General features: G+C 49.0%; 5 protein-coding genes across 5 annotated transcripts; 3 read left to right on the top strand and 2 right to left on the bottom strand.

The window, feature by feature from the left end:
- Positions 1 to 7107: 7107 nt before the first annotated feature.
- FOBCDRAFT_254516 (uncharacterized protein) lies at positions 7108 to 8642 on the bottom strand (the record flags this gene model as incomplete). Its single annotated transcript, XM_031193553.3, has 6 exons — positions 7108 to 7621; positions 7670 to 7800; positions 7855 to 8081; positions 8129 to 8361; positions 8412 to 8448; positions 8499 to 8642. 6 exons carry the CDS (start codon positions 8640 to 8642, stop codon positions 7254 to 7256), a joined length of 1140 nt encoding a protein of 379 aa, XP_031030174.1. The 3' UTR covers positions 7108 to 7253.
- A 4008-nt stretch (positions 8643 to 12650) lies between these two features.
- FOBCDRAFT_234327 (uncharacterized protein) lies at positions 12651 to 14490 on the top strand. Its single transcript, XM_031193555.3, has 3 exons — positions 12651 to 13150; positions 13203 to 13389; positions 13463 to 14490. The coding sequence occupies exons 1-3, from the start codon at positions 12861 to 12863 to the stop codon at positions 14345 to 14347; spliced, it is 1362 nt and encodes a 453-aa protein (XP_031030176.3). The 5' UTR covers positions 12651 to 12860; the 3' UTR covers positions 14348 to 14490.
- Positions 14491 to 14596: 106 nt separating this feature from the next.
- On the top strand, positions 14597 to 16014 carry FOBCDRAFT_234329 (kinase-like domain-containing protein). The gene is made up of 3 exons (XM_059609966.1): positions 14597 to 14880; positions 14976 to 15472; positions 15530 to 16014. The coding sequence occupies exons 1-3, from the start codon at positions 14659 to 14661 to the stop codon at positions 15951 to 15953; spliced, it is 1143 nt and encodes a 380-aa protein (XP_059468177.1). The 5' UTR covers positions 14597 to 14658; the 3' UTR covers positions 15954 to 16014.
- A 387-nt stretch (positions 16015 to 16401) lies between these two features.
- FOBCDRAFT_265927 (uncharacterized protein) lies at positions 16402 to 17499 on the top strand (the record flags this gene model as incomplete). The annotated part of the gene is made up of 1 exon (XM_031193557.2): positions 16402 to 17499. One exon carries the CDS (start codon positions 16402 to 16404, stop codon positions 17497 to 17499), a length of 1098 nt encoding a protein of 365 aa, XP_031030178.2.
- Positions 17500 to 18263: 764 nt separating this feature from the next.
- On the bottom strand, positions 18264 to 19129 carry FOBCDRAFT_265928 (uncharacterized protein; the record flags this gene model as incomplete). The annotated part of the gene is made up of 2 exons (XM_059611370.1): positions 18264 to 18943; positions 19093 to 19129. The coding sequence occupies 2 exons, from the start codon at positions 19127 to 19129 to the stop codon at positions 18264 to 18266; spliced, it is 717 nt and encodes a 238-aa protein (XP_059466382.1).
- Positions 19130 to 19708: the final 579 nt, after the last annotated feature.

Below are 19708 nucleotides of genomic sequence, written 5' to 3' on the forward strand. Positions count from 1 at the left end.
GAAGCAGTTGTGTACGGAGCAGACAAGGTGGTAACGCTGATAAGCAGCGATCTGTATCGTCAAAGAACCCCACGTGCATTGTATGCCAGATTATTACCAGGACCTTTTGTCGCAGCCAATGAGGAAGCGAATTGGCCCATTGCAGGGTGTTGATCGGCGACAAAGGGACCTTTGAGGAAGGGAGATGTAGCAGATGTCGGCCAATGCCGTTTGATAGGACTTGCGGCATGAATATTTTGTAGTTTCTATAATTTTATGAGGTTTTAGCAATTGAATTGAGAGGGTGAGTTACTTTGTATTGTTGACGGGAGTTGATCGAGATTGAGGGGAGAGGTGATGGATCCTTGTAGATCAATGCCGATTTATCCGTCAACGGTCAACGGTATTCAATTGGGAATGCGGAATTAGCCATCTTTTTTGTACTTGCCTATAAAGGTTACCGAGCATCCAAACTCAATTCATTGTGCAGAGATGGCTGGATGACTGCTTAATTGATGGCCGGATGGTCGGGCAGGTCGACAACCGATCTGCGGGAATACGGCTGACAGATCGGACGGGTTTCAGAAGGTCAAGTTGCACTGACAGGCTGTTGTCCGCTGAGGTGACAAAATAACGGTGAATCACCAGTGGGTGGCCTTCATCACTAAATGATGTCTCGGTTAATTGGCGGGCTCATAGCCATGGCGGATCTATTGATTGGCGATTTAGGCCGCTACCACTTTTGTCCGTCCTGTTATCGGATGGACAAGTGAATCAATCGGCGTCGGAGGTTGCCGCTATCACGGACAGTACCGCAGATACTAACTTCCAAATTAACGGAGTAAATTCATCCGCAATTAGTGTGGTTATCGAGCGGTGTTCATTCCGCCATGACCTTATCTTATCGCACGTCACAACGTACCTGCATGCACCTCTCTCGTCGGCAAAATCGTCATCGTGTAGGAAACATTTCTCTACCAGGTTCGTGATAGCAAACGCATGAGTGGCATAGAAACATCATCCGACATCAAGTTATAAATGGAAAAGGAAAAAGCAATTGCCGCTGATCAGTGGTCATGAGGGTCATTGAAGTTTAAGTGATATTTTTGGCTTGTTGGTGTAGGGAACTTCATCAACCTCAAACACTCTAAGCATTTGCACAGCCGCATCGTACCTCGTTGGCATGTCCCTTGTGTACAAGATCGGCATTTGCATTTCGCATTGTGCATTGATGCCATCGATAGTTATGTATATGCAGAAGTTATTTTAAAAGTTTATCATGTTGGGATGAAGCTTGATGGCTGTCAGATTCCTCTTTTCGAACAGACCATTGAAGGAACGCGAGGCTCAATGAGGGTGTTGTACGACCAGAAACTGAAGCCATCTTTCCAGCCTCGAACATTGAGTTTTTCGTGTCCCCGGTAAAGCTAAGGTCGTGGGTTCGAGCTCTGCATCAAACGTTTTCCTGTTCGTTTTTCTCAGCCTTGGCAATTGAGATAAGATAAGTCATGTTCAGCTCAGGGGCAGAGCTGGCCGATATCCGAAACCCCCGCCACAGCCGTGAGAAATTCTCCGATCATCTCCAAGAATCCTCCATCCCTTTTCAGGTACCCAGTTGCGAACCTCTAGGGCTGAACCGTCATAGGGTCGTATACGGATACGTTTAATGATGAGCTCGCTTCAAGGGTGAGCTTCGTGCCGTGCCCACTAGAAATTTAATATCAGATCATGAATGAGTCGCTGTCTTCGCTTGTCGGCAATAGCGGATCGTGGTCTCATAGTCATGACTTTTGGAGATGCACCCAACAACCAACGCAGAGACTAGAGTTGGTACTGCGATGGACAAATTACGCAACAAGCATCACGGTTTGAAGAATAGATTTCACCTGTCATCTGACTCTCAGTGACACCTAACATTAGAAGCATCGCATAATATACAATGCCGTTCTTCTTCCGTCGCAATGGTATTGTCATCAACAATCAACAACGAAATGCATGACTGTAGGGTAGCATTTGATCTTGGTGGAGTAGCATCCTTGAGCTTCTTCTTCTCGATTGAGAAACCAACAAGACCAATCGGGCATCCCTTTCGCCAAACTTTCTATTCTCGTCACCATCACCCATAGTTTGTTTTACCATCTCAGGTGAAAACGCAAATGCCATCCCTGCCATGATGTGATCGCTCAGCAGCTCTGCCTGACAGCTTCAGAGCTGTTCTGTGGCTGCGGGCCGTTTGATGCCCATTGCGCACTAAAAGCTACCCACTGATTTCTGTTTCAAGCTCTCCTGGGAAATGTTGCCGAGGGAGCAATCAAAACGAGACGGATCGACCGGGGAGAGCCCACTTTTCGTCGATCCGGCATTGGTGTTTTGTTCAGGTGGTGGCGTTCTCAGCTAGATGCATTTAAGATTGCGGATGGGGTACTGAACCAAGTGAACTCACTATCTATAGAAGAAATCACCTGAAACGAATCTTTCTGGAACAAAAACTGAAACTAACTATTCCGAGAGGATCTTGGATCTGCGCCTTGACTCTACGCTTTGGCATTGCGTTTTTCCTAGTACGGTAGACGAGCTTCTATCCTGGTCGTGATTCTCGGCCGTTTTTTGCCTTATGCGTTAGCTGAAGATGCTGGTCAATCATGTTCATAACAGATTGAGACGAGTAATAGCTGAGGACCACGAGTGACATCAAGCCGATGAGTCGATGCAATACGCGCCGAGACCAGAGAAACAACATGTGATATGCAATCTCGTTATCATGCATACAATTTCAACACTGCAGTAGTGTCTTCCTCACACCCATCTCAACTGACTCGAACCCCTGCCGGCTAAATTTGGAAGAAACAAACAAACGTCAAAGCCCTTCACCGTCACCACCAACCTACGGTAGAACCTCATGAAACGTCTGAGCGGCGATCGGATTGACACTAGGTCATGGCTCAAACCGCTGGACCCGAGTTGACCGAGAGCTCTGTCGTGCTGACCAGCATCAACCACCAAGTTCCTGTCACACATGACTCTTGACATGAGAGCTCAACTCAGCTTAAAAGGAAGCTCATCGCCGGCTTCAATGTCTTGTTTCTTTTCCAGCATCAACAGTCGTTCTATCTGCTTTTTTCCTATTATCTCTCTTTTCTTTTTTATTTCCTTATTACTTTCGTTTCTGAGTTTCTCTTAGTCACTCGCTACTATTATCAACCACTCTCGCTTTACAAGCTCAACAAACTACAACAACTACTACAAATCTTTATTTCTTATTATCATCATTCCAACACTCGTTTAACGCCATGCGTTTCTCTGCTGGACTCATCCCTGCCCTGGGAGCTCTTGCTTCGCTGGGCGAAGCAACTCCTACTTTCCTCGGTGGTGGAGCATCAGGCTCTGCTGGCGGCGAGATCTCAGGTGGTGCTGATGCCCATCTCGGAGCTGGAGCCGGCGGTAGTGCTGGTGCTGGTGCTGGTGCTGGTGCTGGTGCAGGAGCTGGTGCTGGTGGTCACCTCGGCGGTAGCCTCAGCGGTGGAGCTTCCGGTCATATCGGAGGTGAAGCTGGAGGTGAGGCCGGAGCTGGAGCTGGAGCTGGTGCTGGTGCCGGCGGAAAGGTCGGTGCTGGCGCTGGTGGCAAGGTTGGTGGTGAAATCGGTGGTGAGATTGGCGGTAAGATTGGAGGAGGTGCTGGTGGAAAGATCGGTGGAGGAGCTGGTGCCGGTGCTGGAGCTGGCGCCGGTGGTCACCTTGAGGGCGATATCAAGGGTGGCGCTGGTGGTAAGATTGGAGGTGGTGCCAAGGGCGGTATTGGCGGCCACCTCGGCGGCGGTGTTGGAGGTAAGATCGGAGCTGGCGCTGGTCTTGGTGCTGGCCTCGGTCTCGGCGGTCTCCTCGGTGGTGGTATCGAGTGGAACGCCGGCGGTGGTGCTGACTGGCACACTGGTACCTCCTGCAGCATTGGCAACGCCTGGAAGGATCACATCCTCTTCCAGGGCATCTGCGCTCCCGAGACTTCGACTACTCCCGCTGTCAACCTCGGCCTCAACCTTCCCAGCTGCCAGATCACTGGTGACATCGGCTTCGCTTGTGGTGCTGACTTCCTCACTACTCCCAACGTTCGTGTTGGTCTCGGTGGCATCTCTGCTTACATCGAGATCGATCTCTCTGCTTCCGCTGCCGTCCACCAGTCCGTTGAACTCTTCGCTGCTCCCAAGCTTGGTATTGCTATTCCCGGTCTTGACGCTGAGCTGAAGGCTGCCATTGAGGCTGCCATCGCTATCGATCTCGTCGTCGGCTGTGGTAAGGCTATCGATCTCTCTGCTGGTGTCTACGTCAAGTTCCCCGAGTCTGCCTACGTCGACATCTCTCTGCTCACCAAGGAGGTCATCCACGCTTCCCTTGAGGGTCTCGTCACCAAGGCTCTCCCCGTTGGCGTCGGTGCCGATGTCGAGCTTGGTGCTGGTATTGATCTTCAGCTTGGTCTCCGTCTTCGTTCTGAGCTCAGCATTGGCGGCGGTCTCGAGATCCCTGTTCTCGGTCTCGGTGGCAAGGCTGGTGCTGATGTTGGCTTCGGTGCTGGTGTCTGGTTCTCTCTCTTCGACTACACTGCTACCATTGGAGGCGGTGCCGGCGCCAGCGCTGGTATTGATGTCACTGGTGAGTTTGGCTGCAACCTTGGTCTCGCTATCGACAAGAAGTTCGACTTCAGCGGTGGTCTCTTCGGTCTCATCCCAAACCTCTCCGTCGGTCTCGCCAAGGGTATCAAGTCTACCTTCTCCCAGAAGACCCGCGGTACTTGCGGCAGCTTCATCGGTCACTTCAAGAAGGGTGGCTTCATTGGCGGTCCTACCATCTCTGCTTCCGGTGCTATCACTGCTACTGGTGGCGCTTCTGCTGACATCACCATTCCCGCTGGCGTTACCCACTCTGTCGAGTTCTCTGGTTCCATCGGTGTCCCTGATGTTTCTGCCTCTGTCGACATTCCTGGTGCTTCCGGTGACCTCACTGGCTCCGACTCTCTCCCCGTCGCTACCACCGGTGCTGAGATCCCCTCCGACTCTGCCTCATACGAGGCTCCCGCTGTTACTGCCTCTGGTGATGTGACCGGCTCTGCCGAGCTCCCTGTTGCTACTGATTCCGTTGAGGTTCCTGCTGGCTCTGCTTCTGGCGATCTCACTGTCTCCGGTGCCATCCCCACTGGCCCTGAGGGCGTTCCTGCTCACACCATCCCTGCCGGCGGCGATGTCACTGCCATTTTCGGTACTCACACTGCTGGTGCCACTGTCACTGTCTCTGGTTCCGAGGGCTTCACTACTTACATCTCTGGCTCAACTGGTTTCACTACCGTTGTTTCTGGCTCCGAGGGTTACACCACTGTTCTCTCCGGCTCTGAGGGTGACTTCACTACCGTTGTCTCCGGATCTGCTGGCTTCACCACTGTCGTCTCTGGCTCTGAGGGTTTCACCACTGTCGTTTCCGGATCCGAGGGCTACACCACTGTCGTTCCCGGTGATTCCCCTACCGCCACTGGTGGTTCCGACTACAACCTTCCCTCCGCTCCCGCTGGTGGCAACGCTGATGCTACTTCTGCTGGCAATGTTCCCGCTGAGTCTGGCAGCCTCCCTGCCAGCACTGGAACCCCCGACTCCGACAAGCCTGCTGTCACCACTGGCTCTGGATCTGATGCTGAGGAGACCTCTGCCCCTGCTGTCACTGCCGCTCCCGATGCTTCTGGCATGATCACCAGCACCATCCGCGAGACTCACGTCTACACCATCACCTCTTGTGCTGCCTCTGTCATCAACTGCCCTGCTTCTTACACTCAGAAGATCGTCACCCAGACTGTCATCGAGCGCACCACCGTCTGCCCTGCCACTGCCACTGCTGTCCCTAAGACTCCCGTCGAGGGCGGCAACGGTTCCAACCAAGGCGGTGACTCCAAGCCTGGTGAGGGTTCTGACAACGGCAACAACGGCTCTGCTCCCGCTCCTACCTCTCCTCCCGATGCTGCTAAGACCACCATCGACCTTGTCACCATCACACAGGACGTCACCACCATCGTTCCTTGCACCAAGTTCGTCACCAGCACCTTTGTTGCCCCTACCACTGTTCACGCCCCTGCTGCTCCCACTGTCACCATCATCCAGGGACACACTGGCCAGGCTCCTCAGGAGACTGGTACCCAGCAGCCCGGTGCCTTCACCACTCTTACCCGGGTCCCAGCCACAGCCACCGACTCTGGTGCCTCACCCACTGAGGGCTCTGAGCAGCCTGCCAACCCTCAGGCCCCTGGTAACGCTGGCCCTGGTGCCCAGCCTACCTACAACGTTCCTTCAAACGGAACCATCCCTGGAGGCAAGCCCTCCCCCACTGACCAAGTTCCCGTTGTCGCTGGAGCTTCTCTCGTCAGTGCTGGATCTATGCTCCTCGCACTTCCTATGGCTCTTGCCTTTGTCATGTAAATAGCTTAATAACGATAGCTCTTTGGCTTTCAACAGATAGAACGTAATTCATATGACTCCGAAAAGTTTCTTCTTACTATTTGCGACCCTTTCAACCTTTGGCTCTTGTGACTGCTTATCTTTGACATCTTTGCCTTTAATCGCTGAACAATCTCCTCGCTCCCAGTTCTTTGGTGTTTCCATGATAGCCTTATGTGATATGTATCAAGTTGTTTGACATGTTGACTGATCTTTGTCAGCTACTTCTATTCGACCAATACTGCGTATGTATCCATGGTTTTGGAGTTCTCACGTCGTCAATCGCCAGCTCGACACGGCCCACGAATTGAATCACCGGTGTCCATTCGCACAAAACCGTTGTGAACCAACTTCACCGGCTGACTGGCTACAAAGTGCAATAAAGCATGCTTTAACAGCGAAACCTGGACGATTTATATCTCGCAGCCACTGTTCATGTTGAGTTGGACGGATTGACAGTCGACCATCAGTTGCAGACAAATATGTTACACAACCGAGACAGCGCAGTCAGAAATGTGTCTCAGTGACACCGTACGCCAGTCACTGTGAAGTCTTGCTTCCGACGGATTGGCAGTATACCCTGGCCTCAAGATGACAATTATGAAGCCTATAAAGCCCAGGTTAATACCCAAGCCAAGGTGCACTTATGAGTGATGTGAAATGTTATAGAATACTCAACGGCGCTGCAGCGGCGTCGTGGAAATTAATAATTTTATGAAATTAGTTAAAGACAGAAAATCATCACCGTAACGCCTTTTTTCGTGTATTGCCCAAACGCTCAAGCCGCCCAATCCGTTCCCTGTATGCTTATCTCGATGACCTAACCTTTGACACATGCACCACAGTTTCGTTTTTGACCATGATGCCCCCAACGGCTGCTGGATGCTCCAGATTAGCCGAGCTACCGGGACCTGTCACAGTAGCAATGTTTCCATGTCGTTGATCTTCGTGCTCGAACTCCGAGTTGAAAGATTCGCTTCCGCTTGGCTCGCTTCTAGCGAGCTCGTGTGTAGAGCTTGACTCGTCCTTCCCTATAGTTCCTAGACGAATGGAATGTTTTGTTTGACTTCGACCGTAGTTGCTGCCGAAGTTGTTCGACCCTGAACGGATTGATGATACGGGATTCGTGCAGGTGAAGAGATAGAGGCAGGCTGGTCGGATGATGGGAAGACAGGCTGTAAAGGATTAGTGTGAGGCATAAGGGACCGGAAGGTAAGACTGACTGGATACTGTCACCAAGTTGACCTCGACTGATGCCCAAATAATGACGGGAGCCAATTGCCATGTCATGTCGACTGACTTGTTGTCGAATGATGCTGACACACTGACAATGACGAGACCAGCTACGCAAACCCTGGAAGACGTATTAGCACGAAGCCATTAGTGGGAATGCCGAGAGAGATCCTACAGAATACCGAACATGAACATGAAGATAATCGCAATCTTCTGCAGGGTCGGGAGCTGAAGCTTCTGGATCTGAACGATGGGCAGGATCAAGATGCCGACGTCTATTAGAACGTGTGCAAGCACAGTACCAAAGAAGAAGTCACTGCTCTTGATGGCGCAGGTAAAATGTTCCATCGTAGGATCCCAGAATGCTCGCACAGGGTAACAGTGAAATGTCGTCAGGAATGTCTGAGATAATGTGAGCTTAGGCCTTGTGGTCTCTTGAGGTTGCTTACGCGAACGAGAATCCAGAGAATGGAACAGACCAACAAGACTGAGACGAAGATCTGGATGTTTGCGACACGGAACATGCGCCAGTAGAAGGATAGAATGGAGATCTTGGCGAAGAAGAGGGTGAAGGCGTAGAAGTGTTCCATTATAAAAAGATATTTCTTGGTTGTGTAATTGGCTTCCGTAAAGGTCATGCCCTCTACATCCTTCGCGTGCAATCCGAAGCCATGGTGAATCCCTTATGAGAAGTCAGCGATTGTCGTTGTCGATGTCGAGGAGAGATCGTACAGATAGGCAATACAGTGCCCCAGCAAACAGCGGTGACCTTCATGCTGTTAACAATAATCCCAAGTAGTCATGTGCCCATCAACATACATAACTTGCACAGGCAAAGTAATCATCCCACCAGAATCTGATCCTCGTAATTCTTCGGCTGACAATGCGTAGGATAAGAAAGATAGTCGCAGCTGCAAAGGTAATGTACTCGGCCGCCCAAAGATCAGGCTGCCTCGACCGCATTCTGGTGTATCTCGTGCAGCGTCAAGAAGTAAAAAAGACAATTGAAGTCCCCTCGATTAGCGAAAAGCTGGATGTGGAACTCCCGGGATGATATACGTCTGCCGACCATGTCAATGAGCACCGTCGATCATTTCATGCGGCTAAGTAGCCTTGTAAAGATGCCGTGCTAGACCAAGCCTCGATCCAGGGGTAGGATGCTCCGACAGAGGGCGAGGTTAAGCCGTTGATGGAAGGTCCAGGCTGCGTTATGCGTGGAGATTGAGGAGCAAAGACCATCTGGGAAGAGGCTAATGGATAAAGAATCGTTGAGCCGTTTGCTAAACTTGGCGATCGGGACATGTGCAAGCATGTAAAATGGTAGGCAGCCACAATTGACCACGGGCCGTTCAGCATATTGAAGACGGACGGGGTTGCACCGTTACGGTGAAGGCAAGGTGGGGTGTGCCAAGAAGAGAAGCACTTGTTTCATCTTGGACATTCGTAAAGAAGTCAGACCGGAAATGCCGAGTTATTGTTGGTCATTGAATGCCGACTAACCCCAAAAACTCACTTCAGTCAGGCTTTGCAGGTTGGTTGTTCGGTAGCAGTCAAAGCGTGTCACTAGGATCCAAGCCCCAGGTTCCAGAACAAGGGTTCTCCATGATCTCCAGGCTTATTCATCAGGACTGGGGACTTCTCATTTGATAGGGCTCTTAGTAGTGCAACACCCCGGTGAAGCGGCTGATGCGATCCGACGTTTAGCTTTAAACTCTATTGTCCAACTCGAGTTTGAGCCTTTGAACCGTCCGTCGCCGTTTTCCCATCGTCTCTTCGCCTAGATTGTTTCAAATTTCCACCCATCACTTAGTGTCGATCTCGACATTGTCGCGTGATTTGGTCTGTGGTTACTGGTTCATTGTTCCGGGTCGAGACTCAACCGACGGTTTTGGGTGTTGAGATGCTACCCTTGCCCTGCTCGTGCTGAAGGTTCACTAGTTTTTGAGCAGCATACAGGGGCCAGCATTTTCAGGGCGAGCGCGCTTGGGGTAATATCACTGTCACACAGTCCAATGACCTGAACGCCTTGGGAACAGTCTGAAGTGCGCTGACTTGGGGGGAACGCGTGTCGGCCATTTAACAAAGTTTGAACTTTCGGGGCTTAACAGGAGGCTCGGTAACTTTTGCAACGTGCTTGACAGGAGTTAATGTTCCGGCACCTACATGTTGGCTTAGATATTCGCGATATCACATTTTCGCTCCAGTCTTTAAAGCAAATGCAGGTTATCGATCCCAAAAAGCAATATTCAGGCATCAAGCCAGAATAGTTTAGGTTCCGAGAGCAAATGCTCATGTCTCTGCCCAGGAGGAACGTTGGCCGACGTCAAGGATCAGGCTGGGGCCTGTCGATCATTTCCAGGGCCCATGTTCGGCATCGACACGCGGTGGCGCCGTTCTGTTGCCAATTTATTAACACGGGACGATCATCTTCATTCACGCCAGAATACGTTGCAGTACGTGCTCACGGCAACGGACGTTGAACCATTCGGGCCTTTAGCTCAATCGTTCGAAAACCCAATCGGAATTAATCGAGGCCAACTATTGACACACACTATTGATCCTCTAGCCAAGCTCAATTTGAGACCAGATTGGGACAAATCCATTATCTTAAAGAAGTAAATAATATGGTAAACGTAAACCTTGTACCTAGTGACGCGGAGAACTGTTACCCTACCTTCCTAGCTTCCCCAGTTCCACAACCGAGGTTCGGCATATAAAGTTGTCAGATATGACAGGGAATTGTTGAAGATGTTTCGTGTGGAGATTGGGAAACGTTTTATGACAAATGAGAATCAGATAAGGCAATGACCTGCATTTTTCAGCTGAGCCTGTTCAAAAATCATATCGTATTTATTATCGGTAATCAAATTTCCATCTAAGAAGATTTACCAGGTTCGCCATTTAGTAACAGCAAAAGGTTCAGTAGTCAACGATGGTCGATTTTTTAGTCCGTAAGCTAACATAACCATGATAACAGCTAATCATAGTCGCAATTCGCTTACGATGAGGTTTCATTCCCGTCGATCTTGCTTAGTCGAAGATTACAAAAATATTGTTTGTGCGTGGTCAAAAGGGGCAGGGCACACAATTCCCCGCCTCGTCGTTACATCAACAAAAACCATGAATGTGCCAACTGCAACATACTCATCGTGCGCGAAGCAATATCGAGTGCCGCGGTATCCTTTAAACTTTAGCATCGACTCCACAAAGAAGCAGATACCTGATTCATGACGGGTGTAACGGTGCGGCTACACCCGCGTTTCTCGATTTTCTCGGTCAGTTACAGCTGGCATATCATCAAAAATTATCCCCTGAGCAAGGAAGGGAATTGGAATGATGATCATTACTGTTGTTGAGCCGTTTAACGATCCATGTTGGGATCACGGATCCATGTGCAGCTGATTTACCTGAGGCTGACGAAGGTTACGTATGGTTCAAAGCTTCAAGTTCAAACCACCTGCTGGATACCGTTAGCATCATCAAGATTTTTGTTGAGAATATCTATACTCTTATCCAAATACTGCATGACTGAGAAACGCTATCGCAGTGAAGATGTATGTCTCAGTCCTTCAAGCAGACTGCAAATCAAAGACCCTGGGAGACCATTCCGAATGATTCACGAACTGTACTCACTAGCAGCTGATATCGTCTCTGAAACTGCTATTGATATACATACTAATCACAACAAATACAGTCCGAAAACTTTGAGCTGGATGGTTCCATGCAACAGGCACAGGTGTATCTTGAGACATGTGAGCCTGTACCATGTTCCTATCATCCGCTTTGTGAACAGTGCGAGGCGAGTCTGTTCTGACGACTTGCAGTTCCTGCTCTAGTCCGTCCTCTATCAGGAGCCTTTATGGATCACTCAAACCATAATGAGAGACCTGAGACTGCTAATGCAGATATCATTGAATACAACCGTCCTTATCCCAACTCAAACCACGGAAGTTAATCCCGGCACAAATTTACCTGAATATTGCAGCTCATATTACATGAACATTTGGTGGCGATGCCGACTTCTTCCTAACCATGATATACAAGTCTGCAACGCATACGAGACTCGAAGTGTTTATTTTTCTTTGCCGTCGCCAGGGATCAGGCATCGAACGACTTGTTATACCTTGATCTTGAACCCTCAGCCAGACAGCTCGACTGTAACCTGACCCAGGCGTCCTTCGTACTTGGCAGTCAGTACCATATGGTTTGGAAGGTGCTTGTAGCGAGACCTCGCGTTGATGTCTCCACGCGCGGTCATGAGCTCACAAGGGAACATTGTGGTAAATTGATAGCCATGAATTAGTTCTATAGTGATTTTTTAAGTGTATCGAGTGCTCATGCTGGCTGGGAGCTGGAGCTTACTTCGATCTTGCCTATATCCTCCTTGAATGGATTATGTATTGTCAAAATAGATAGATTTTCATGTCTCGAAGAAGTAGACTCAAAAGCTGAAACTGAACTCATGACCTTCTGATCAATCTAGAACGACTGCGGCTTGTGTGGAACTGAAGGCTAACGATCTGGAGGTGCTGGCGTGATGAAGTCCCAGATCCGGATTAGTGGATTTCTGTGATCAAAAATACTTCTTCCTACACGTAAACTCAGCCCAGCACGAAGTACCATCTATCTTGAGCTTAAGATCAAAATCGCCTCCTCAGCTCCCATCTTTGCGCTACTGGAAGTCTGGTACCCAATTAGATAATGTTTTCCCGGGCCGAGACCACGACTGGTGTTTATCTAGAGGCACAAGAACCTGTAGTGTTGCCACTAGGTCAACATTTCGCATTGACTACTGTCGATAGATCACCACGTTGTCAATAGTTGGCCGAAAAGGGTTCAAGTAGGATCTTGTCGACCCAATTGAGGGGTTCAGCTGCCCCTCATCAGATCGGTAAACGCCAGAGCTGGAACATTTTGGTTGGTATACTGAGACAGATCAACTGATTCTGGATTGGCTTATACTGATTGCACTTGTCGGGACCATGAGGCCTCTTTTGTTCCTGTAGATATAAAAGTCTAAGGTTTGCGAGGCTATTTCAAGAGCGAACCCAATTCCAATTTCTTCTGTGATATTTCTCTTCGTGTAATTCTGAGGCAAAAGATCCCTGTCAAAGATCTCAGAGCACCGAATTATCACAAACACCGAATCCTTCAAATCATTGTCTTCTTTTCCTTTCAATCATGCCCTCTCCTCCTCGCCCCAGCCGTGGCAGACCCGCCTTTTCTAAACAGGACGAGGATCTCTGGAAGGCTTATACCAAAGGACTCCAGGCAAGATTCTTCAGCAATCTTGACACAAAGAATGAGATCTTCTATTCTGCTCCCATCGGGTTGCTCGGCATCCCTGGTGGTGACAACATCACTCAAGAAATCACTAACAAAGGAGTTTACGAGATTGGCGATGCTCTCATGCAGTTGGACGCCCCTGTGTTCGCTTCCGGGGGCAAGAAGTACTCTCAGCGACTTCAAGAGTAAGAACCCCTTCGTGATACTGAACTCAACGATGACTAACATAAGCAATAGAGTTCTAGGGGCCGTGAGGCTCGGACGGAATCGAGATATGGGTGCTGAGAAACGAATGAACGACATCCAAGCAAAAGTCAGAAAACTTAACGCAGAGTATGCAGAGTTGAGCGAGAAAGCAATGGAAAGTTACACGGCCGATGAAGATAAAGGCAACATGCCTTTCGGACAGTGGGTTTCAATGAACGTAAGATAATTGTCCATTCCATCGAACCCCTCCTATCTCAGAACAATATGTTAACCACCTATCGGGCATACAGTACCCGAGTTTTGTCGCTTTATCTCGAGAAAAGCAATCCGCCGCTGCGACTGAAGCATCTCTGCGTGCTCAGATTGCCGGACCTGGCGCTGATCAGCTCAATAGACAGAGGCAGAGGCTGTTCAACGCCTGCGAACCGGATAGGGACCATCCTGGTCTCAACATGCCATGTGTCCTAAGCTTTGGCAACATCACCAACGGTTCTTCTGATCTCTCCCAGGAGAGCAATAAATTGCCGAGACCTGCTTATACCATTAACAACTCGTACAGAGACACGGTCGGAAACTGGACCAGGGGCTCCACCAGCGAGAACAAGCTGAACCTGACCTTCAACATCAATGATGCCAAGTCAGACAATTGGGACAAGTTTGGTTTCGTCAATGCGAACGCCAATTCACGCTTCACTTATTTCTTCACGGCGACCTACTTCCAGGACCGTCAGAAGAAAGAGGATGTCATCACGGCTCAGGATGTCGGTTCTGAACTCTCAGTGAATCTGTCAGCGGCCGAAGCTGGCGTCTTTACTGTCAAGGCAGGTGACTGGGATGTGCCTAACATTATGGAGGAGTACCGAGATTTCCAGCCCGACGCTGCTCGTAACATTGGTCCTGCGGCCAGAGTTGACCAAGTCATTCTGGCTTACAAAGTGGTCTTGAAGATCTCCTTGCCAGCTAATATGGCTGATCGTGTTAATGACCTAACTCAAAAGGCCAAGAGTTCCGGGGGATCAGTGAGCCTCTTTGGGTTTGAGGTTGGGTTTGGTGGGGCAAGCAAGGATGAGGTCAACATCTCTGGTTCGTCTATTGAGATTCGCAAGGACCTTGGATATCCTGTGTTATTGGGTGTAAAGGGCAAGAAACTTCCAGGTCTTCAAACTGGTCGCTAGTTGGATGTGCCCAAGCACTGAGAGGACTGTTGAAGTGGACACCATACTGTTGGATAAGGAGTTCTCATTGTAGATATTATGCGCAGGACTGAATACAAATGATGCTAAAGAACGATACAATATAGTATTTGACGTTGAACAAATTAGGTAACAAGTTTCTTAGTGCTTTCACCAGTAACGTGATTCGCTGACTCAGGATCACGCATCGAAGTATGAGTCAATCAGACAAGATGGCAAATTGAAGAATAGACTGAACTTGGACTTGTCATCATTAAAATCCCCCAAGAAAGATTTCAGTCCCCCACGATAACATGGAGGAACAGGACCTTCTTCAACAGCTCAAGGACACGCCGTTTGCCTGCTCATCTCTAACACGTTTGAGCGGTGGCAGCGCCAACTATGTCTATCGAGGCATTCTACTCAATGTAATACCTACAGGAGATGAGTTTTGGAATGTGAAAAGTGTTATCGTAAAATATTCACTGGGCCATATACCGGGAAATGCTGGGTTCAAACTCGACTTATCACGCTGCGTATGTCCCCATTTGTTCTCCTTTCTCATCAAAGCCAAAGAGCCGATGTACATCAGCTAGATAATGGCTGTCCACTGACCTTATTTTCTATACAGTCTGTCGAGAATATCGTACTGGAGTACATGAGTCAGCCATCGCTGTTGACCATGAAAGTCAAGGTCCCTGTTACTTATTTTCTAGATCGCAATGCTCACAGAGGCATTGCGATACAACAAGACTTCCGCCATTCGACAGACATAGCATCCATCATACGTTCAGCAGAGCTGAGTAACTTGTGGATGCGTTCCAAGGCACTATCTACTAGTCAAGAGGTTGGACACTGGCTGCGTTGCTTCCATGAATGGGCCTCAGAACCTCAACAAGTAGATTTCCGAAGCAAGATTGGCCGCAACGTGCCCATGCAAAGACTCAAGCACAAGGTTACCTACGGCACATTCATCGACATCTTGAAGAACTTCCCCGATATTCTGCAAAAGAACATCGGGGTTCTGGAAAAGGTCAAAGAACGAGCAGAACTCGAGCTTCTGGACCTGGCTAGCCGCAACGAAGGACCAGATCAAGGTATGATCCACGGAGATTGCTGGATGGGAAAGTGAGTTACAGAGACCCATGAAGCCGACATAAGCAGTAGCTCTGACTCGCTAACTAGTGTTCTACTATCGAAATCTTCTCCAACCCCAATCGGCTCCGATACAGCTACAGACATCATCTTCATTGACTGGGAAATGTGCCAATTCGGCTATCGAGCATATGACTTGGGACATATGATAGGTGATCTGTATGAGGCGTATCATTTCCACAGCTCGGATCTCTCTTTGACGATGATCCGAGGGTTCATGGACGGCTATGGGGAGATCAACGATGATATGGCTTTCCGAACGGCCATTCACGCTGGTGTGCAACTTCTGGGATGGTATAACCGTCGTGCCCCATCGGACTCTGTGAAAGGGACAGGAGAACAGATTTCGAGTGCAGCAAAAATCTCAACGAACTTGATCGTTAATGGCTGGGAGCGGGAAAGGCAGTGGTATCAAAGTACTCCATTGGCGCCGTTGTTCCAATCTGGTGCGTAGATCACAGCATTTATGAACAGGCTCATTAGTTACCTCGTATGCACAAGCGACTAGCGAAATCGTGCCTCTCCGCCTAGCGATGCCATATGACATGTCAAGCTTTCTATGGAGTAATCATTGATCGGTAACATCGAGGGATCAAAGGTTTTCCTCTCGCAGCTGATCATTTCCTTCTCTTGGTGCTGTAAGACGGCGCAGTCCTGCTCGCGCAATGAACCCAACACGGTTTAGCGCCATATTCCCGTGGCACTGTCTAGTGACAGCCTCCACCTCGATCAATGTTCCCCATTGGGAATAACCTCAATGTAAGACGCCCGACATGCGACAGAGGAACAACTATAAGACAGGTGCTGTGCCCAGATGAGATGTATCACACAGATAATTCCAAGAGATAATCTTACCAACATCGTATTGTTTTTACGCATTGAATCTATAACTCTCAGTCACAATGTATCCCCATCAACTTGACTACCAACAACAGGCCCTACCTGTAGAATTACCAGCTGAAACAGTCCCTCAATACGACTACACATACCAACCAAACCGTCATATCTACCTCCCACAGATACTACCCCCCTCGCCTCCCATGGAAAGACCAACGCTATCTCCATCACGTCCCATTCTCATCCCTTCAACCTCAATCACAGGCTCACTGGAAGTCACTCCACCGTACCACCGAGCTTATCCTCCTATTCTAAACTCCTACGGCATCTCTTCGGAAGATTTCATGGCCATAATTGATGCTTTGAACATCGCTCTCGCTGAGCCAGCGCCATTCAAAGCAATGGAAGTCGCAGGCGATGGCCTCGGTTTCGTCCCCAATGAAATCGCCCAAGGCGTTTCTTTGGGGCTTGGACTAGCTGCGGGTACTGGAACTGCTGCTACTGCATATTTTCGAGAGAGAAAGTTACTTGAGAGAGTGAATCGAGATATCTTCGCACCAAAGGGCTTGGTGATGAAGACCATGAAGGATGAGGAAGTGATGCAACAACTCAACACCACGGCCAAGAGTCTTGACCCACTACTAAGATTGCGAGAGATTGCATCACAGGTCGAAGTTTTGTCTTTCGACGTTGAACCACCAGTCAGACGCTCCAATATGCTGGATCGCATCAGCGCAAAACAGGCTGCCATCAAACAAGCCGGCAAGGAGAAGAAAAAACACAAGAAGCAAGAAAGACGCCTCCAAAAGCGCGAAAAGGCAGCCGATAAGTTTGATCGACCAATTGAATCGATCGATGAACATTATAACTCCGATATTGAAAGTCGAATTGAGATCGAGTCCAAGATCGCAAGGTTGGAAGATAGGATCGCGGAGATCAACATCAAAGCAGAGGAGAAACTGATCGAGTCAAGTGAGAAGAAGGTTGGCGAGATTGAAAAGAGACGAAGAAAGGACTTGGAAGAGGTTGAGAAGGATCGTGTCAGGTTGATGGAGAAGCATGGTAAGGCTATTGCAAAGGTGAATAAGAAAGCCGAGAAGAAAGATGAGAAGGATGAGAAGAAGGTGGCTAAACTGGAATGGATCATGATTCGAACTATTTAGATTTCTTCATTCATATCGCTATATAGATGTACATATCACTTGATTAGAATTACGCTCGATGCCTTCCATTCTCGTCTTCTCCCGATCTCAAATCCATGCGTCCCAGCAATGACTCCATTCATGATCTCTTCAGCCCCTTTCTCCTCTGCACTGCCCGTTTCGAAGTTCATACTTGCTATTTGCAGCGGGAATATGAATAATAAGGACTCAGTGCTGTGAGACTCGTGTCCAAGACACGATGCTGCTAGCTGGCATATCTCGGTGGCAATTGCTTTCCTGACTACTTTTCGATCTTCGAGAATAGATGGAATTTCGGCCACTAGAGGAATGTTGAAGAAGGTGCAGAGGCCTGTCATGCAGAGTATTATTGCTCTTTGTAACGCAAGAAGTGCTTTGTGTCTGACCGGATGCGAAGTGCTGTCTTGTGTTGAAGTGAGAGGAGAGCCAGTGAGAGGCCGAGGGTGCTGATAGAACTGCTCCCAGTCTTCTAGATCCGACAATGTAGTCTCGACTCGTTGCCGAAGTTCTTCAAAGAACTCGTTGTCAACTTCGCCTCTTTGTACACGATCCATGTCATGCAACTGGCCGGGGACGCGGGCAAAGATGTCGTGTAGGGCATCACTAGCTGTCTTTGGTACAGTCGATGGCCAGGGGACTGTCTGCCACTCTGGAAGTGTGAGATAGCAATGCTTTCTATTTATAAGTGCGCACAATATCTATTTCAGTCAGCTGTGTTCCAATTAATAGACACATTTCATACTATCTCAAACCGGCACTGTCTGAGGAGTTCTCTTTCCAGGTCTGTTTGGTGTCTCCATGGCCCTCTCAGCTTGACCTTCATGTCGACGGTTTAGTATGGACTCCAGTCTCAATGCGATCACAGAACTCACCAACTGGGTTATTCCCTCGTAGTGCTTCAGCCATCCCGTCTTATCCGTAAAGACGATGTTCTCAAACATACACAAACAAATTACACTGGCAAGCGTGTCCCACTCGAGAACGGCGGTTGAACTCGCCAGGTCAAGTTGCACTCTGTTCAAGGCCTTTACATACTCCCTGCTGCCTAGGTCAAAGATCCTCTTATCACTGTTCGTTTTGCCAAAGTACACGGCTGCTAGTGCTCTCACTGCAAGAGAGCGTGTCGAATCCGACAATGTGATGGATTCGAGATTGGCCATCAAGGGCGTAACTTCATCGATCCGCGATAGTAGGTGAGCATGAATTACGGCATCTTGATCCAGTAACAGTGGCGGCGGACGCCAGATCTGTCGTTCAGTGGCCTTAGCAGACGGACTGGCAGGTTGAACCTGGAGCTGGCTGTCCTTCACAGGCGATTTATCTTTCGCGAATCGCGTCGTCTCATCAACAAACTCGCCGTACGTGACATAGCCTTCACAAGCTATCCCAGCTTTCTCGCATCGCTGACAGTTCGGCTTGCCGTGATCTACAGTGAGCGTCAGTCAGCGCGTCTCTTAAAGCGACATCCATAGGGACGGTACCGCATTTTACGCGTCTTCGCTTGCATGTCCTACACGCTTTACTGCGACCTCCGCGATTAACCATGACGATGAGTTCGAGCTTGCTCAAGCTGACTGTCCAACGATGCGTTCAGGATGAAATGAGGGGACATGTCAGATGGGATTTGCCAAGATTGCGCCACAGAAGAGTCGTCATCATCCTTGGTTTGAGCACGGCGCAGTGATGGTCAGCTCATCACTAAATATCTTGGCCTTCCGGAGTTGGGAGAACTAGAGAAGCATTGTCTTGGTTTGCAGCCGCAGGCACTGACAGATTCGCATGAAATGAAGCGCGCCATCGGGGACTCAGATACCTCTCTCAATTGGCTTCTCACTCAGCGGCGCAACACAATTGAGGCCGCGGACGCCGAAGACTGTCAATCAGGACAAGAGTATATTAATGTTATTTTTTTTTTTATTCGGGTTGGTCCTGCAGGAGTAGGATTTAGTCGCCATGTTGCCATACTACAAGTCAATCGGTTGAACCAGCTGTAGCAGGTCAACTTAGTTCCAGGCTGACTAAGGACCAGAAAGAGAGCTCCACGAAGAATCCTTATGCACTTTACAATATGAGAGCATACTACCCTTTTACAACGCTAGTATATGCTACAGTAATGACTGTATGATCTTCCATTGATCTTCGAATCGAAGTTATGTACAGATCTTAAGATCTTAATCTTGGCCATCTCAAG

This window comes from Fusarium oxysporum, chromosome XII (genome assembly GCF_013085055.1).
Source record: "Fusarium oxysporum Fo47 chromosome XII, complete sequence".
Lineage (NCBI taxonomy): Eukaryota > Fungi > Ascomycota > Sordariomycetes > Hypocreales > Nectriaceae > Fusarium > Fusarium oxysporum.